The sequence below is a fragment of the Colias philodice genome, chromosome 20 (genome assembly GCF_061535455.1).
Source record: "Colias philodice isolate Cphi_HAF_F1 chromosome 20, ilColPhil1 Martin Lab GWU primary, whole genome shotgun sequence".
Taxonomy (NCBI): Eukaryota; Metazoa; Arthropoda; class Insecta; order Lepidoptera; family Pieridae; genus Colias; species Colias philodice.
In genome coordinates, this window is record NC_143105.1 from 5913626 (window position 1) to 5934310 (window position 20685).

Consider the following 20685-nt stretch of genomic DNA (forward strand, 5'->3'; position numbering starts at 1 on the left):
TACAATATACTGGTGACAGATCACAGACTAGATCTGACAGTGACAATGACTTAAATTGTAGAATATTACTATTTTGATCTCAGATTTTGATATTTTAATGTTCTCAGTTTTATTGATCTAATCAAAGTTTGTGATAAAAGCTACATGCAAAAATAAACATTAATACATGGTCGATTTATATAGATAGTGTTGAAAATAATTTTGTAAAATTTATTTGCGAAAATGGATTTCGAAAGTCCAGATGTTGAAAAGGATTTTCCTGGCTTATATGCCTCAGAAACTGGACGAAAAAGCAATGAAAGTGATTGTAAGTTTGTTCTTTGTTAAATTCGAATTTCCTGTTCATCTTTTAAAACATCAAAGAATGATAATATTTGTTGCTATTTTACACTTTTTCTAGTTAGTGATGGTGGTGATCACGAGAAGCCGTCTAAAAAAGACTTGTTAGGCCGTAGAAAAGATAAAAAAGAGAAAAAAGATAGAGGCTACGCAGCTTTGGAAGGTGAAAGTTCTCCAGAAGAGGATACAGACACTAAGTAAGTGTATAAGATCAATTCATATTGTAAGAATGAATTAATAATATAATTGACATAAAAGTTTTGAAAATTGCATTATTAATCTGGGTAATTGTGAACAGAGGTGATTGAAAACAACTAACAAGATTTTTTTTTCTATAATCAATTACAGTGGAATCCGTTTATAATGACATCGAAGGGAATCGACAAACATGTCATAATAAGAGGACGTCATACAAAGCGTTATGTGAAATTGTGTGTAATGAAAAATCTTTTTTATGTAAATATGTATGTATTTAAGTATTTTAATATAGAAACATAGTATACTTGCATATGTATACGTACATATTTAATCAAAATCAAAATTGCACATAATCAGCAGATTATTATAATAACCTACAAGTGTATTTTTTACTGTAAGGACACTGTAATTTTTGTCTGCTTTTATTTTTTCATTTTATTGTAAAAACAGTCTCTAATACTATTGTGTATAGAAGACATAGCTATGGTCAAATTATCATTTTCAATATTGCTGTGAACAAATCGTGATAATAATTCAGCAGCTTTTAATGCCTCTTCTGCGGTAGGTACGTTCAACTTCATGACTGCGGCTAGCTCCTTCGAACGTCAGCCATGAAAAAAAAATACTCACTGAGATTCAAAACAAAAACGAGCCACATACCGAACGTCGTCGAGAATCAACGAACATTATCGAAGGTGTAAAGAATCATGCCGGTCATTATAACCAGACATAATTTTATTAAATACTAGCGACCCGCCCCGGCTTCGCACGGGTTCAATGCTGATACTAAATACACTACAGAAAAACTGTGAACGTTGTATATAAAAACATAGCGGCCCGCTCTGGCTTCGCACGGGTATAAAATATATAGCCGGGCGGCCGGGCGGCCGGCCGGTACCGCCGCAAACGCTACGTCCCGCAATTTTTAAATCTGTAATATCTTCGAAAATATTCACTTAAATCATAAGGTGTAAAGGGCCATATAGATCTATATTAAATGAACAATGTATTCAAGGTATTTAATTGGTTAAGGATTAATGCTGTATTGGTTAAAATCGCTTCGAAAATTAGCCATTATTTGTCGTAAAAAGTAAATGACAAAAAAAGTTATTGTGGGTTATCCATAAGCGATAGACATATACCATCACTGACTTTTCTGTAGACCTTTTCAATGTGTATAGTACTTAGTACATTATTTTGATAAATGTAATTTTTTACGACATCACATTAGAAACCTCAAAAATAACAGTACTTCTCCACTATTTAATGGATGTTATTATACATATAAACCTTCATCTTGAATCACTCTATCTATTAAAAAAAACCGCATCAAAATCCGTTGCGTAGTTTCAAAGATTTAAGCGTACAAAGGGACATAGGGACAGAGAAAGCGACTTTGTTTTATACTATGTAGTGATGATGGGTCATAATAAGCGGCATGTCACTGTAAGGGAAGTCAATTTAACCGACTTTTTTATAAAGAATTTTATATGAAAACCAAACTTCGTAGTGCAAATACGTCATAATAACCGGTTGGTCAATATAGGCGGAGTCGTAATAAACGGATTCTATTGTATATATATTTCCAAAGGTTTGACCGTTTGAAACCCGGCATCAGATATGAAAATATTATTTACAGTTGTAAAAGAAGAGTTATTTAGAATAGGTATTTAAAGTGTAAGTGAAGTTGCTTAAAACCGCCCCTGTTCACAATAACCTGGATTGACCGTATACCATTATGTATGAGTACCTATATTATGATTTAAAAAAGTCATCTGTGTTAAATACCTAATTATCACAACACTATTTATTTTAATAATTCAAATATATTAATTGTAGAAGTCCCTCAAAATCTAAAAAAACAAAATCCTTCAAATTTCCCTCTAAGAGCAAAGAAAAAAGGGAAAAGTCAAGAGATAAGGAGAAGGTCCTTGAAGATGTTACTAAACAAAAGGAATTAAATGAAAAAGAGAAAAAGAAGGAAAAGGAGAGAGAAAAGGAACGGGAGAAAGAGAAGAGGGAAAAGGAGAAGCGAGAGAAATTGAGAGAGAAGGATAAGGTAAGAAATTTTTCATGTTTCTGTAAAATTTCACTGTTAATGTAAAAAATGTAATGTATAACAAATGGATACAGAATTTGTGTTACTATCGATTTACATCAGATGAGCAAATGCTCATTCTACCCCCACTATGCCAAATTCTTTTTTAGTGTAAACAAGTATAGAGAATTCTTTTGTTGTTCTTAGTGCGTTTGCTCGACGTCAGCTAGAGCAAGCGTCATTATATAAAATTTATACTTTGTATAAAACAAATTTATATACAAAATTATATATTATTTATCCTTATACATAATATCTCTTGATAAAACTGCATTTTATACTTTAGATTTTTTAAAGAAACATTCATTTGTTCCACTTTAATTTGAAAATTTTGTAATAAAATCTATAACTCATTCGGTTTCATTACGTCATTTTCATCCATGAAAAAATCTTAACTTCAAAATTTTGTATAGGTGCCACACATACATATATGTTCAATTTCGACTTCAAATAGAGCAACATTTAAAAAAATAAGTTTTAGGGGTGGCGGTGGTGGTGATGATTAAAATATATGAGTTGAATGATAATAGGTCTGAATAGGTCTTTTAAAATTACATAGAAATAGTTTTCTTGCTAAAATAAATAGTTGACGAGATATACACGCATTTAAAGCCGTTAAATCGTCATACCTTCCTTTACCTACCTTTTCTACGAAATTCCACAAATACATAATTTACCACCGAGCTGAAACAGAAAGGATTTATACCTGTTTCCATGTAAATGACATTCTACATTCCTATTTTTTATAATCTGTACTATAATATTATAAAGCTGAAGAGTTTGTTTGTTTGTTTGAAAATCTCAGGAACTACTGGTCCGATTAAAAAAAATCTTTTGGTGTTATATAGTCCATTCATGGAGGAAGGCTATAGGCTATATATCATCACACTAAGGCCAACAGGAACGGAGCCACGCGGTTGAAACCGCGGAGCGCAGCTAGTACAACATAATTGTCGTGTCGCGGTTATACCGAAACGGCTGGACCAATTTTTGTGTGCATAACGAGTAGATGAAAATCCATTTCTCGTACGCCTAAAATCTAAATGATAAGAGTAAGAGCGTTTTCACATTATCCGATCCGATATCGGATATCGGAAGCCGATAGCCGATATCCGATATCGGAGGGAAGTAAAATGTATGAAATATGTACGTATCTTTCACATTGTCCGGTCCGATATCGGATATCGGAGCCGACACCGATATTCCCACTGGCTATCGGACGATAATGTTCAGTGTTGCCAACTCAATTTTCGAAAAGGCAGTATACCAACAGCAAAAAAGCACTAGTTTGTGTATTTTCAGTCTTATAGGGCGCTCAATCTTTAAAAAAATTATTTGCTTTTAACCTAAAACCCTTTCTATTAAAAGAAACCTTTTTTTATTAAGAAAACACACATTTAAGTATTTATAGGCATTTAAAATACGATTTATACGGCAGGTATTTTTATTTGCCGTATTAAAATATACGGCAATTGGCTGAACTGAAGTAAACACAAATATATTGCGTTCTTAAATTCAAATATCTATCTTCGAAAACATTAGTGTCTATCATCTTTATATTTTTATCTCATTCTGCCTCTCTCCTCCTCCTACTCGGATGTTGGTTGTGCTGTTTATTGTATTGTTGTCATTGAGTGCTTTGTTTTTAACCGACTTAAAAAAAAGAGGAGATTTCACACGGATTTTATTTTTATTTTGAATTTACAACAAAGAATACAAAGATTGAAAAATCTTAATTCTAAAATAATTGCTTATGACAATAAAATAATTTATGTATCTTTACTTACAGGAAATTACAACAATCATATTACAAATATATTTGAACGAGTGACAATATTATTTTAGGATATTACAGTGTAATAAGAAAAAGAAAAGAAAATGTGAACAAAGATTGTATCACTTAATAAATTTATCATAGGTACTATATGAACTTTTATAAATGTATGTAGTGAAAAAATGACTAAATGACTAGGTGCGTCTTGCTAAAAATACATTTAATAGATTTTGAAAGGTATTTTCATACTAATATGTATTACTAAAACTATTAACTAATACTAGGTTGTAGTAGTGTACAACTATGATATAACAAATTTGATTTTTTTTTAATTATACCTTTTTTTTATCAACTGGCAATTTATGTTTTTTCTAAAAATTTCTGGCAACACTCATGATGATATCGGAACTATTTTATCGGACAATGTGAAAGGGCAAATTGTATCCGATATCGGATATCGGCTATCGGCGTCCGATATCCGATATCGGATCGGATAATGTGAAAACGCTCTCAGTCAGAATAATGTTCTGTCTCTTCTTATGAACACGACACTGAGCGACGTTTATTGGAATCTTAATATTGTTTACGCTCAATTTGCGATGTTTTGTTACTCCCATAAACGTCACCATGAGTTTTCACGGCTGGTTGAATCTATACATAATTTCACTATTAAGTAGTCAGACACGGCCTTGGCGGATAAACGGCGGACAGTCATACTTTATTCAGTTGTTTTGAAATCGCGATATGCATCACCTGCGTAGCGTGTTTACCAAGGTTCGATTTATTTGTATTCGATTAGATAGATATCCTTATCGCGTCGTAACATTGTACTGAAATTCGCGTATCGGTGTTATAACTAAGTGTTATATTAATTATTATTGTGCTCTAATGTGGGTATTCTAACTTATGGTGAGATAAAAATAAGGCAATGATAATAATACACTTCTTCAATCGATATTATTATTTCTCATAAATAATTAATCGATTGTAAATTAAAAACGAGACGCTTGTAATTTCTACTTATTGTGACCTATTCAATCTGGGTCAGTGGGTACCGCAAAAAATTGCTTGAATATTTTCGGTGTGACAAATAAAGCCTATTTGCCTAGTTTATGCCACAGCAATTTTATGCACATAAAATAATAATAAATAAAGTATAAACAATTTATATGTAAGTAATTTGTTTGATTTGAGATGCAGATCGTATAGGAGATTTTAGATTTATCTAACTTAAGAGTTAAGACTTAATTGAAATATAACATTATCAATTACAATAGAATTGTTTCATTTTTGCCAATTAGGTATCATTTTGTTCGTACACATCAAATACTACTATTGTAATTAAATACGTAATTAAGTACTTACCTAGGTACTTCATTAACCTATTTATCGACTTATCTTTTCTTAATCTATTTGGTCATTTAGGCTTTTAACGTAAGTGTTTATGAAAAAAATTTATTCTATTGTCTAATATATTTGTAGGAGAAAGAAGAAAAGGCGAAATTTAAATTGGAATCAAAGGAAAAATTGAAAGATGACAAGAAAGAAAAAGTAAAAGATAAAGACAAAGAAAAGGTTAAGGACAAAGAAAAGGAGAAGGTGAAAGAAAAGGATAAGGATAAGAAAGATAAGAAGTTGACGAAAGTTCCGTCGACGGTAACTACAGGGGTGCCTTTTGAAGAAATTTTTACCCTTGGAGGTGAGTTTAATGTTATGTTCTTATTATTACGGTGCATTCACACACACATCAAACGAGCGAATGCTCATTCTAACCCCACTATGTCAAATTATTTGAGTGTAAACAGGCGTAGAGCATTCTTTCGTTGTTTTTGATGCGTTCGAAAATATTTTATGTAATGTTTAAATACTGAAAACCACTGAATACGAGTTTTCGTTTACACTAAAAGATCCCGAAAGAATAGGAATAACTAAGAATAGCTCTAGCTCAAGCTATATGTTCGTTTGATGTAAATGCACCGTTATAGGAGTCACCTGTCTTTATATTTTTTATTCATTAATTAATTTATATTACTTCAAAATTTAAATGGTTGATCATATGCACGTATAGAATAAAGTGTAGGCATGCAATGTTATGTATATAAATAGACATAGATATCTCAAATCTGAACAAAAATTTGCAGACTGATAGTCACACATTTAGTATGATAACAACATAACACCTTATTGTACGCAATACTAACAACCGGCAATCGAACCTAACTTACTCGTTATTATTACGAGCGCTCCACTGTACCAATGGAGATAAGATGGAGTTATTACATGCATTTTTTTCCTATTTCTATCGTACATTTTTAGATGGCAACACATATACTTAATATTTTATTTACTATAATTCGGCTTCATCTTAAAAAAAAACATGATAAATCTCTCTAAATAAACATTTATCAATAAAATAATGAGTAGACAAAAAAAGCAGTAGGTGTAAGGTATGCATTGTTAAAATTGCATTAAACGAGGCCCCGCTTTCATGGCGATAAGAACGTCAAGTTTATTATCTGTGGTAACGAAACAAAACAAAACTCAAGGCGACTAGTGATAAAAGTTAACTAAAATTGTGTAGCTATCAAAAACACAATAGCAATATTATAATTATTATGTTTTGCACTAATCCTTTTTTAAATGACTACAAGTGTGAAGGTAAGGGTGTATATGATATTCCTTGATTAACTTATCTATGTCCAGAATGTTCGAAGGCATGCTCTAATATAAAAATTTTTGTTTTTTTTTTTCACAGATTTTACCTAATTTATTTTATGGGTTAATTGCACGCCTCATAAGCGAAGCGTTGAGGTGGGTACTACTGTCACTTCGCGCAAAACATCTGATTTTTCAAACTTAAAATGTCTTTATGTATCATACATTGCACTTGTAAGATAATACATACACACACATATTAAGAAAAAACACTATTTTTAACGTTCATGATATTTTTGATGTCATTTTTGTTATTTAAACTAGTTAAAAAACAGTTTAAAAAAGTTCTGTCTTGGACGTCCGTGTGTCTGTATGTGCGGATCCTTTTTCTTGTTAACACGATAGCGACCGAAATACTTTACTAATCGAGTCTTTTTTTTTCTCTTACGCTTGAGTATGCTCAGGAATAGAACCCTTTCATTTTTCAGGGTCTGATTCGATGTGGTTTAATTGTTATTAAATAAACAAAAATAATAATTAATGAATATTTATTAAAAAAAAAATTATGAGGCGTGCACTTTTGGATTTTCCAAATTATTTTAAATTGCATTAAATCTTAAGATAACACTTACTTCTATACCTATTATTCTTTTCTTTTACCTGTATTAGGATAATGATTATAAATATTTATAATTACAAGATTAATATGAATGAACAATGTGCTTGACATTCATAATAATATACGAATTAACATAATTAGGTACATATAAGCGAAAACAAGGTTACAACGAATGACACTCGTCTCATTAGATGCAATACTAGGTTCGTTGTATGATTAATTTTTACTATTATTTGTATACGTAGTATATTATTATTAATCTGTGCTATTATCATTTTCAATACTTATAAGTATCGCAAAAACACTGCTTTTTATAAATGATGGTTATATAGATGGTATTATACCACTGCTTTTATATTCATAATAAGTTTATTCTTATTATTTTAAAAATTACATTTTGAGATTATTTTGGCTAAATTCAATCCGGATAAAATTACAAAAACGCGTACTAACTATCTCTATTTATTACGCTATCGTTCTCTCATTCGCTCACAATTTTTCGGTAATGGTTTATTTATGTTTTAATTGTTAAGACACGTTATAAAATTATATTATATGGTAATTTTCAATGACATCTAAATATCAATTGTTTTTAAAATTTTAAAGAGAATTCAATAATGTAGGAAAAACTATTATTTTTCATTTGTTAGCCCTTTTTTTTTTTTTTTTTTTTTTTTTTAGTGGGGAAATCTTGCATAGATACCCACGGCCTCTGGGGAAGAGGCCGTGGGTTATGTCGGATTCCTACCGACCAAAACCCCACTGTGTTCCGTCAAGCCGCATCAACGACGGGGCCACGGGTATGTGTAGAATTCATCCGTGACCCCATCAGCGGCAGCCCGTCACCGGGCCCAAACAAGCTAAGAGCCTGCCAGCTCTACCCTCATGGAGCGGCGTGAGCGGAACACGTCTCACGCCGCCTCATCCCACCGGACAATGGACTAAATCCCCACTCCATTGCCCGGCGCCCCTCGTCAAGGAGGCTGGTTGCGGCCGCGTAAATCAGCCGCAACGCGAAGACGACGCCCAATAGGACGTCGGCGCCGGATCGGGTCCGCGTGAGGATCCCTCTCGCGAACCCGCTCCGCCTCCTCTTTCCGCGAGATCACGTCCTCGGAGAACGTGATCACCGCGCGCCAGGATCTGTCGCTGCCCACCATTGCGCTAACAATGGAGGGCAGAGAGAGATCCGACCCGACGATCATTTGTTAGCCCTAAGGTTAGGTCCTTCAAAAAAATATTGTAGAAAGCTTTACTAGTTATTTAATAATGTTTCTGTATATCTAATGTAACGACTGGTTTGTTAATAAAGAGCATCAACTATAAATGGTATTTAACACTACAATGCAATATAAAACTATTGTTGTAATATAATCTTGTAGAGAGATTAGAATTATTCCACTACTTTATAGAATTACTGGTTTTATATAAGTAACTAGCGGTCCGCCCCGGCTTCGCCCGTGGTACATATTTACGTTTTCTCTACATAAGAACCATCCTCGTACTTCAAAGAATATAATAGAAAAGAATTATCGAAATCGGTTCAACCGTTCACACGTGACAACGCGAAACGTGTGCGGACCCGCCGCCTTTTTATAGCTCCCGCCGCGAAGCGCGTCGAACGCGGCAACTGACATACAAAAATAATCCTTATGGCATGATTCTGTATTCACGCGCGATGACTTATAGCGTATTTCATGTATAACTTTGGTGTTTCTACACCGATTTACATGATTCTTTTACTATAACCTGCCCAGGAGTATGAAGAATAATTGTGCCAAATTTCGTTAAAATCCGTCGTGTAGTTTTTGTTTCTATAACGAATATACAGACAGACAGACAGACAGACAGACAGACAGACAAAAATTTTACTGATTGCATTTTTGGCATCAGTAGCGATCCCTTATCACCCCTTCATAGTTTTTTTTTAAATATATTTCATGTACAGAATTGGCCTCTCTACAGATTTATTATAAGTATAGATTGTCTTCTCGGTGGATTAGTTAGCGTCTTATCGATATGTGCGAAAGATACCTACTGCATTCGAGTAGCACTTCATAGAGTATAGAATGTAGATAGATGTTTTCAGAATATCATAGAAACGAAAATCTACACACAGTTAAATGTGTTTGTAAAACATAACAATATTTTCTACTTAGGTTTGTAACATCAAATTATCCAATCATAAAATGTAACTTTTCCTGTTCATAACTAAATAAAAATATTTTTGAAGTGAAAACTTCTTTAGCGGCGTTGAGCACTTTTTCTGTAATGGGTATAAAATCTTAAACTCGCGTCAGGACACGTGACCTGATCGAAAAAGCGTAAGAACTAAGACGGATACCATTCCAAAATATCAAACATGCTCAACGTCAAGTTTTCACTTCTGCCGGCACTCCCGGAGTGCAACCCGTCTTTTTTTTTATTACATCCATTTTCAACTATGTGATGATGAAGTAAGTAGCATATAAAATATTTTTTAATCGTTCTTTTCCAGTCGCTCTGCCAATATTCGGAGTACCACTACAGCAGTCCGTGGAACGTTCGAGATGTCACGACGACACCGGCCTGCCGCTGGTCGTGAGGGACAGCATCGATTATTTGCAGGTTTATTATTTTTTATAATATTTACCTTAGAGTATGTATTATACATACAAAAATGTGTGTGTACTAGTGTACACACGTAACAAGTGAAACTTCTTTATGACCTTATTTTTCAAAAAATAATTTACTATATGCAACTTTACAAAAATACTTCGAATTACGCGTGGTAGGGATGGGAAAAAAATAACGTAACGAAAAAAAGTTACATTAAATTTTCTCCAACCCCGATAAAAAAGTTTCACTTCAATAAGTAATTTACACTTTCTTATACCTACCTACGAAACTTCGTATGCTCCTAAAGACTATATTCGCAATATTTTTCATTGCCGCTTCGTCCCTATTGGTCGTAGCGTGATATTATATAGCCTTCCTTGATAAATAGACTATCCAACAAAATCAATTTGAACTAGAAATTCATGAGATTAGTGCGTTATAACAAATAAATTCTTCAACTTTGTAATATTTAAGTAAGTATTGTCTATATGTTACAAGAGAACATTGCTTTCTAAATAAATATGTATTGCATATTTGAAATGAAAGTTGAAAAAAAGAAATTCGAAACCACTATACCTATGACGAAAAGTTTCTAATCATAGGTACCTAATCCTAAATAAACCAACATTATATAGTTTATTTTTAATCTTCGTAATGTATTCGAATAATAACTGGCACTGCAAAAAGAAGACCTTCGTTCATAGTCTATGAATCATAGATGTATGAATGTTTCGGTTGTTTTTTCCATTATTTCAAGAAATGTTCAAATAATAAAGCAGATATCACTCGCGGGTTTTCCCCAATGTTAGGGTATTGGGTAATTTTAGGTTTTCTAAACTCAAAAGAAAATATAATACATACTAACTTATACATATATAGTTTTACCAACCAAATAAAATTATTTGTTTAGTTATTTACTGTAAACACTAAAGTCAATTATATCGTAAAATTGTGTAGCATATAAATACGACGTTCGTACTTATATATCATAATCTATAAACTTTCAATGTCCACTCCAAACATTACTAGTTATAAACTCAATATGATTTTATTACGATTATATTCAAGGACACTTATATACTTACATGCAATTAATATAAAATATTCACAATGCAAATATATCGAATAAATAATAAAGGCATTCAAATGCAAGTTGACATTTAATAGTATATTATGTAGCAGTGGATATGACATTGAAATGGTTCGCTAATCGCTACACAAAATACGTATTTGGTATTGTTACTAAAAACCGAGGACAGCTTATATAATGCAGTGGGATGTTATGTAAATAATAGTACGATAGGTAACTCTTTACGTTGAGACTTGATAATAAAAATACATAAAAAACACGCTTAATTTTATTGTCTTTGATAAATGTGTAAATTTTAAATAAATCTGTCCGTTTAAAGTGAATCAAAATCGAATCTAAAGAAGTCGGTTTATGAAGCTACTAGAATCGTGTTAAAAACTCCCATTCCTCTAGTTCTATAATATTGTCGGAGCTTTGCTCTATATAAAATATCTTAAATATGGATTAACTAATGACATGGTTATGGACATTCATGTATTTTTGTAGTTTTAAACTGTAACAAAACTCTATCAATTGATATCTTTATATCTTTGAGAGATCTGTGAAGAGATTAAATTGTATATGATGATAAAGAACGCATCGACAAGGTACAGCAATAAGAGGTTTTTTTTGTTCTTTCTTAATTCACGATTTTTATTTATCTTTTTTATGTTTTCAGGCGCACGGTATAAAATCCAACCAAATGTATCGTACAGAGCCAGACAAGATAAAATTGCAACAACTACGCAAATTATACACGGACCGCGGGCCAACATTCCCCTACCATTGGGATGTAGCAGTTGCTTGTGCTATGTTGAAGAGCTTTATTAGGTGAATATGTCTTTATTTTATCATCATCATCATCAGCCCATATAATATGTTCCCACTGCTAGGACACAGACCTCATTATTTATTTTATGTACATAATATTACAAAAGCGATTGTTTATGAAGATGGATGGATGTATGTTTGATACTGTTACGAAAATACTACTGGACGGATTTAGATGAAACTTAAAAGTTTAAATGATGAAAATGTTTTAAATAGGTACTTAATGTACCTACTTAATGTATTGGTGTACATATCTATAATTTTATTTACCATTGATGTAATATATAAACAATAAAAACTTACATGTACGTATTTATAATAAAAAAACTGCACTTACAATCACCTAAAAAAGACTGAAGAAAAACTCTGCCTACTCATCTATTAGGCAGACATTTAGACGATCTATATACAGTAGCACCTCGTTAAGTCGAACCTCGATAAGTCAAAAACCTCCAAATCTCGAAAAAATGTCTTGTTCCCTTCCCTTCAAACCCGAAAACCTCCGTAACTTGAAATCTTGGCCCTCTGTTAGTCGAAATAATCACCGAGTCCCTCCAAGCCATTTTGGTACATATTTTCACTCTATAACTCGAAAAATTAAATTTGACCTCTGTATCTCGAACATTGCAACATTTTATTTTACAATCTTTATAACTTGATCATTTGGACTTTTAATTGTTTCTTAGAAAAAAACATTTTAGGAGTATACGATAATAAATTTATGACTCAACTAAACACGTGTTTGCATTAAGTAGGTATCTGATGACGAAATTATCGATTTAGTAGCTCAGAAAACCGATACTAATGATTAAGATGACATAGAAGACGTGAATAGTACATGCGCTCCATGCGTTTCCATCAAAGAGGCAAGAACCGCATTGAATACCTTACGAAATTTTATAGAGCAAACCAGTATCTCTGAAGAAGAAGAATTTTCTGTTCTTTATAGATTAAATAATGCTAGAGAACAACCAAATTATCGAAAGCAAAAGAAATACTGACTTTTTTTAATGCCATATTTTAAAGTGAAACTTTTATTACATCGTCTCAAACTTTTTGGTCTGTGTAGCGCATGTCGCGTGACGCTCGGCTGCCGAGTAGGTATAAAGCAGTGTTCGGAACCGTACGATAATTATCGTACAAATACGGTAATTTTGTGCCTAAGTTTCACTTTTACCGTGGTTTCATAAAACCACACAACATTTTGCACGCCTCATAAGCGAAGCGTTGAGGTGGGTACTACTGTCACTTCGCGCAAAACATCTGATTTTTCAAACTTAAAATGTCTTTATGTATCATACATTGCACTTGTAAGATAATACATACACACACATATTAAGAAAAAACACTATTTTTAACATTCATGATATTTTTGATGGCATTTTTGTTATTTAAACTAGTTAAAAAACAGTTTAAAAAAGTTCTGTCTTGGACGTCCGTGTGTCTGTATGTGCGGAGGATTTTCTTGTTAACACGATAGCGACCGAAATACTTTACTAATCGAGTCTTTTTTTTTCTCTTACGCTTGAGTATGCTCAGGAATAGAACCCTTTAATTTTTCAGGGTCTGATTCGATGTGGTTTAATTGTTATTAAATAAACAAAAATAATAATTAATAAATAATTAAGTATTAAAAAAAATTATGAGGCGTGCACTTTTGGATTTTCCAAATTATTTTATTTTAAAATGATTTGAAATAATGTTGATTTATAATAAATAAAAACATGTTTGTCACCTCTGCAAGTTGAATTTTAATGTACTTTACCTCTCTAACTCAAAATTTATAAGAATAAACCTCAAACTCTTCATGTCGAATCAAAATCCGCCTAAGTCGAAATCCTCCATAAGTTGAAAACTCTATAACTCGAATTTTTTGGCGTCTCCCTTGATATTCGACTTATAGAGGTGCTACTGTACTTATACAATTTTAAGTCAATGCCTTCTTTAAACAACTGTTGACGTTATTATTTACCTTTAATATTAAAATTTTCAGTGAACTCCCCGAATCTATTCTCACCCAAGAGCTTCACGGGCAATTCGAACAAGCCACGGCTATAGCAGAACCACAACGTGAAGTCACTATGTTGGCCCTCGTCAATAAACTACCAGCTGTTAATTACAGCTTATTGGCGTGGCTTATGAAGCATTTTGAAAGTGTTTTGGCTAATGAACAGGTAATTTATTAATATGTTTAAAAAGCTAAAAAAAATAAAGACGTGTAGCACTCGGGAATTGCCGCGGTAAAGCTATTGCATGCTATGCCTTCAAGCCACACCTCCGAGCCCGTCGGAGTGGGGAGCGTGAAGTTTTTTCGTTACGGAATTTCTGGATTCGGTCCCCGCGCTCAAGGCCCTCGATAGAAGCTATGCAATAGCTTAAAAAGATTATATAGTATACTGCCCACATATACTATACATACCTTGCTATCCCTCGTCCACAAACTACCAGCTGTCAACTATAGCCTCTTGGCCTGGCTTATGAAGCACTTGGAGAGTGTTCTAGCTAATGAACAGGTAATTTTTTAATATCAGTTAATAATAATAATACAGGGATCAAACTTACTTTCACAATAAGGAATATCTAGAATGGTATGGCAATGTTTTTTGCACATTAAAATCTCCCCCCCAAAAAACTCGAATTCTGAAAAATGAGTTCTGACCTTTATTTACGTCAACCAACTTAAAATTGTCGTATCCGTGAAAAATCCGTGGCCATAAGAAGTACTCTTGAATATTTTATTTATTAATTTATTATATTTTTTTTTCAAAAAATAATATAAAAATGCACAATTTTCAGGTAAATCACGTAAATATTCAACTCTTATCAAATGTGATGGGTCCAGCGTTGAACATGTCACAGAATCTACTATCTTACCTCATCAGCAAAGCAGATAAACTCTTCCCAGATGTTCGTTTGACTAAGTAAGTAAAATTTTATCATATTATGTGAAATTTTATAAACCTTTATAAAACGCTTCATAGAGAAGTTTCTACCCTGTAGATGGTGTAACGTATGAGATACTAAAAAATGTATGCGTGTACTAGAGTACACACGTATGAAGTGAAACTTCTTTATGACCTTAAAAATGTCACGAGTATGGCGTAACGCAAAAAATGTCACGCGTACGGCGTAACGCAAAAATGTTACACTAAATTTTTGTCCAACCCCGATAAAGAAGTTTCACTTCAAAAAGAACGTGTGTATTTATTTATTTAGATAGCAGTTTACCATGCCGGATCTTCGGCCATCCATGCCGAGTTAGCCAGATTCCAATATTAGTTATCCGGTATTCAGCCGTAAAGTGTAATGGCCATCGGATAGGCCAGATATCCGTTTCTTTTCTAAATCTGTCATCCCGGGATAGAAAAAAACTAGTATATTTAATTATTATATAATACTAGCTTTAAGCCCGCGGCTTCGCCCGCTTTGTCTAAAACCTAATAAATTATATACTAAAACCTTCCTCTTGAATCACTCGTTCTATTACAAAAAACCGCATCAAAATCCGTTGCGTAGTTTTAAAGATTTAAGCATACAAAGGGACATAGGGACAGAGAAAGCGACTTTGTTTTGTACTATGTAGTCATACCGGATACCGGATATTCAGCCAACCACGTATCTATGTTTCGGATACGAATATTAATTAGTGTTAGATAGGCCGGATACCGGATAGCCGAATTTCCGTTTCATTCCTACATCTGTCACCCCGGGATAAAAAAAAAGACCGGTTGCACTCCGGGAGTGCCGGCAGAAGTGAAAACTTGATTATTAACGTTGAGCATGTTTGATATCCATCCGTCTTACGCTTTTTCGATCAGGTCACGTGTCCTGACGAGAGTTTAAGATTTTATACCCAACGCCGCTAAGGAAGTTTTCACTTCAAAAACTAGTAATATTAATTATTTTTTATATTTATAACCAATAATTTTCCAGATACGTGCCCCCACTCCTATCGATCCCCCCCGACTTCCCGGACACAGCGAGTGAGATCAGTTCAGAACTTCGAAAGCAAGAATCACTCTTGAGTCAAATACATTCAGAAATGCACGCCGGTTTCACAACACCAGCGCGGGACCAGCAGCTTTGGGAGGCGCAGAGAATTGTTACGCAATTAAAGGTAAATAATAATTTATTATTTATTTCACATAAAAAATACAATTTCAAATTCAAACTCAAACATTTATTTATTCAATTAGACTTCTTATAAAAGCACTATTGAATTCTCATAACATTTTTTAACAATTACCACCGCTCCGGAAAGCAGTATCTATGGAGAAGAACCGGCAAGAAACTCCATAGTTGCTCTTTTAAAATCATGTCAATATTACAATTTATTTTACATAGTAATATGTAACTATATAATACATTAATGTATATGCTAAAGAACTATCCTGTGGTTCTTACGCGACAACCCTCATGGATTTCCATCTTCCATATTCTTACATATTCTCAGAGATGCATGCTTTACCGCGCCTTTGTGGGAAAGTTAGTTAACATTTGCAGCTATGTTCCTCCTCTTTCTCACACATATAGAATAATTATTCAATGAAATATATTTTATGGCCAATTTACTTGTTCTGAAATTTTGTATTTACGACTGTATAATAGGGTGGAGTGAAAAATATTTTTTTTCATTTTCGTTTCGGCATACCTGTAAAAAGATGTCATTATTGCTCATAAATACACATGCAAAATTATACTTTGCAGATGATACATTTAGAGGTGCCCCCAACATCATGAACTTTCAGAAATTCAAAAAATTTAGTCGAAAATCATTAAAGTTTAATTTTAACAAATTAACGCTTAATCAGATTCTGTGTTATCTCGTTGGTTGCCAACGGGAAGACACAGAATACATAATATTTCAATATATAAAAAAGTGGGTATCGCTGGCTACCAGTGGCTCTGGTCGGTGGCCCGTTTGTGCCGATCTCTTAGTGTAGGAAACGTTGATTTTGAACAGTGTCGTTAAGGAAATAACACTAATATTAGTAATATTTCTTAATTATATTTTACACGTAAATACAATTAAGATCATAATTTAATATTTTTGATGTGAGATCTATCTATAATTTCGCTTTGTTACAGTAAAGTGTTGGAAGTCAAAATACGACAAACGACATGTTGTCCTGTATTTTGTTTGCCAGAGAAGTACCCAGTGTCTCAATTACCAACTTATACTGATGCTAAGAAACTATTACTTATTTATTAGATATGAATTTAAACCTGATAAAATAACAAAATTCATGATTTATCCGAAAGATTAGCTACGGAAATGTTTGATGTGTGGCGAAAAGCATCGCTTCCCACTATTAGCTTTAATAGAGTACTGCAACTTATTCGACACACCATATTCAATGAATATAGACGCTTATTAAAACCTTATCAAGACCGAAAAACTAACAAAAAAGAATAAGAAAAGATAACTGAAGTATTTTGTCACTCAGTACCAAAGGTTATTTGATATTTGAATTTGCCAATGCATTTTTTTTTAATTCTCTTGTACTTGCTCAAAAGATTATACCGACTTAACTATGTGGCAAGAATGTAAGAAAACTGAGCCTCTGACTTCTAATTTATCTGAAGAAACCTTAAAAGACATCGTGAAAAGCGGTTTGACTACGTTTCAGAATATCAAAGATTTTCTATGCCTTGCCCAGGCCGTAAAGCATATTATCAAATTGGTGACATAAGCTTCAAGTGCAGTTTGCTGAGAAAGTAAACAAAATGATTTTATAATGGCAAGAGCATCAGTATCACGACTGCTAATGCCTAATTTTGAAAAAAAAAAAACAGCGTATTCTATACTAATATTATAATCTATACTAATATTATAAAGCTGAAGATATTGTTTGTTTGAACGCGCTAATCTCAAGAACTACTGGTCCGATTTAAAAAGTTCTTTCGGTGTTAGATAGCCCATTTATCGAGGAAGGCTATAGGCTGAATATCATTACGCTTAGATTAACAGGAGCGGAGCCACGCGGGTGAAACCGCGAGGCAACCGCAAGCGCAGCTAGTACTAAATAATTACTTATTTCTGATATTTTCATTCCTCTATAATATCATTTTCATTAATGAAATACGTTAAAACAACTAATTAGGCTATTATTTAGTGTATCACAAAGAAGTTTGTTATATAATAGACTTGAAGGCCATTAAAATACTGTGATTAAAAAATAAATCAAAGTTTGCGAAAAAATCATACTTTTCTAATTTTCAATTGGGTTGGGGCACCTCAAAACATCAAGACAGGTAAACAATATTTTGTATGCTGAATTCACTCATTAAAAGGCACCTTTCTGTCACTATGCCTTTAAAAAAAAACAAAAAAAAATTTCTTTCATACATTATCACTCCACCCTACTGTATAACCAACCTATAGGCATGACTATAGTCTCTTGAAAAATCCTCTCATCATCGTCTAATAACGAACTGTAAAACAATAGACCCATAAAATATTTCATGGCAGTTTTGTTACTATAAAGAATAAGGCCACAAACCTTAACTTATCTATTTTATTTAACAGAGAAAACTACGGGCAGTTCAAAAATCCGTTGAGCCGCACTCGTTGTCGACTCAGCAGCCATCCATCGATGACAAACAGGAAGACGCTCCAACACAAACAAACGAACAAACTGAAGACGAACAAAAGAAACCAGAAGAAATTCCAAGCAATGATGCAACAGATAGTAAAGAACCAGACATACAACAAGATCCAACATTCCCTGTAGACTTTGATTCACCCAACGTTGAAGCATTCCCAGTAGAATTCGAAGATAATTTCAACTTCAAACCAGAAATAAAAGAATCAGAACCAATAGAAGTCATAGAGAAACCGAAATTTACGGAAAAAGAACTGAAAGTACTAAGACTGCAATTGGAAAACGCGGAATATCTACAACTCAAATCGCTACTGCAAGCCAAAATCAACTCGGAACAGTTTGAAATTGTTAAACTTAGGAGTCATGTTGCTTTGAAGAATAAACAAGAAGGTGGTCTACATAAGGAAAAAGAGAATTGTAGCCAAGAAGACCAGGAATTAAAGCAACGATTGATCAAAGAAAATGCTTTATTAGAGCAAAAACGACTCGCTTTAGTAAACCAAATATTCCAAGAAAGAGTGGCGTGTATTCAATTGAAGATTGAACTAGCTATGAAGGAGATTATGTCTAAGTCGTAAATGTATTAATAGTAATTTAAGGAAACATAGATCTATGTATTTATTGATTATGTTTATGTAATAGAAATTATGAAATAAATCGTATTATGACATTATCTATGTTTTATTATTCATAACAAATCTCTATCGCGTTTAAAGAAGATTATAAACGTCATTAAATTATCGAAAGATTTGATAGTGATCAAATTTTAGGAAAATTATCTATATTTCGAACCGGACTTTTTTTATTGATAACTAGCTCGTCCTGGCTTCTCGAAAACTATTGATCGATCAAAATAGGTACCTATATCAAACAATTTTTTTCTATTCTTTAAAAAAAATCATTTGTAGATGCCATAAAACTGAATATTCAAACATAAGGAAGGTGGCCTGTAATCTGATTACCAAATTAACAAATTTTAATCATATCAATAGGCTTCAGTAGTTTCTCCTGTTTTTTCTAACACCATTTTATCCTAAATTCAAAATATTAATGAATAGTTAGAATCTTAAACGTTTAGTACGATATAGCGATGAACTCACCGAGTGAATCATTGGGAGCAATTAAGTTTATCAGTCAGCATTTTGTTATGTAAATAACATTAGTAATTCGTGAAACACTTTAGCGTAGGTACATTAGAATACAATTAAGAGTAATTATCAAGGGCAATCGATTACAGATTGATCTGATAAGCTAGACTGTATCACTGTATGGAGACAAACATGTAATGACTTCGAAAGAATTATAATTATTATCAAGTTCAAAACAAAAATTTCACGTAGGTATTATGCTTTTATTCGAAATCGTTAATAAAATTATTTTTCTTTTTAATTTTAGATTTATGCATGAAATGGTTATTCGCTAACGCCTAACGGTTTTTACGAATTTTTATGATTTACAGTAGTATTTCTGATTTCGATGTAAGTAGGCACCTTTACCTTATTTTTACAATATTCTTATTTACTAAACGAAGACAGGAAATGTTTATAGTCTAATACTTATTATCAGTAAAAGGTCACCATGATAACCTTAGAACAGATAAGCTTGAAAGTTGAACTAGAAATCTATTTTTTTTTTAATTAAAAAAATAACATACTTAGTTACTTACGACCACAGACATATGTCTGTGGTTACGACTATAATAATTAATAACAAATAAGAATAAAACATTCCTATTTCTGTAACAACCAACATTCAACCCTTCACCTTAATTAAAGTAGCTCTAGACTGAAGAGACTAGCGTCTAGTGTAAAACATTGTAATTTTTTGTGTGCAAATTTTAATGATGGACAGACTCGTTTACCTAATTGCCGGTCTTTTATTTTCAGTGCTAATTTGCAA

The 20685-nt window shown here is 32.8% G+C and overlaps 1 protein-coding gene across 2 annotated transcripts; it reads left to right on the forward strand.

Annotated features, from left to right (window-relative positions):
* The first annotated feature begins 71 nt into the window (after positions 1-71).
* On the forward strand, positions 72-19459 carry Rlip (Ral interacting protein). Of its 2 annotated transcripts, XM_089708232.1 has the most exons (10): positions 72-307; positions 401-536; positions 2377-2596; positions 5892-6108; positions 10181-10290; positions 12030-12181; positions 14175-14355; positions 14978-15102; positions 16115-16298; positions 18711-19459. In XM_089708232.1, the coding sequence occupies exons 1-10, from the start codon at positions 223-225 to the stop codon at positions 19362-19364; spliced, it is 2064 nt and encodes a 687-aa protein (XP_089564358.1). In that variant the 5' UTR covers positions 72-222; the 3' UTR covers positions 19365-19459. The 2 variants fall into 2 exon arrangements, with proteins under 2 accessions (XP_089564358.1, XP_089564359.1); XM_089708233.1 differs by lacking the exons at positions 72-307; positions 401-536; positions 2377-2596 and adding an exon at positions 5095-5183.
* The last annotated feature ends 1226 nt before the right edge of the window (positions 19460-20685 follow it).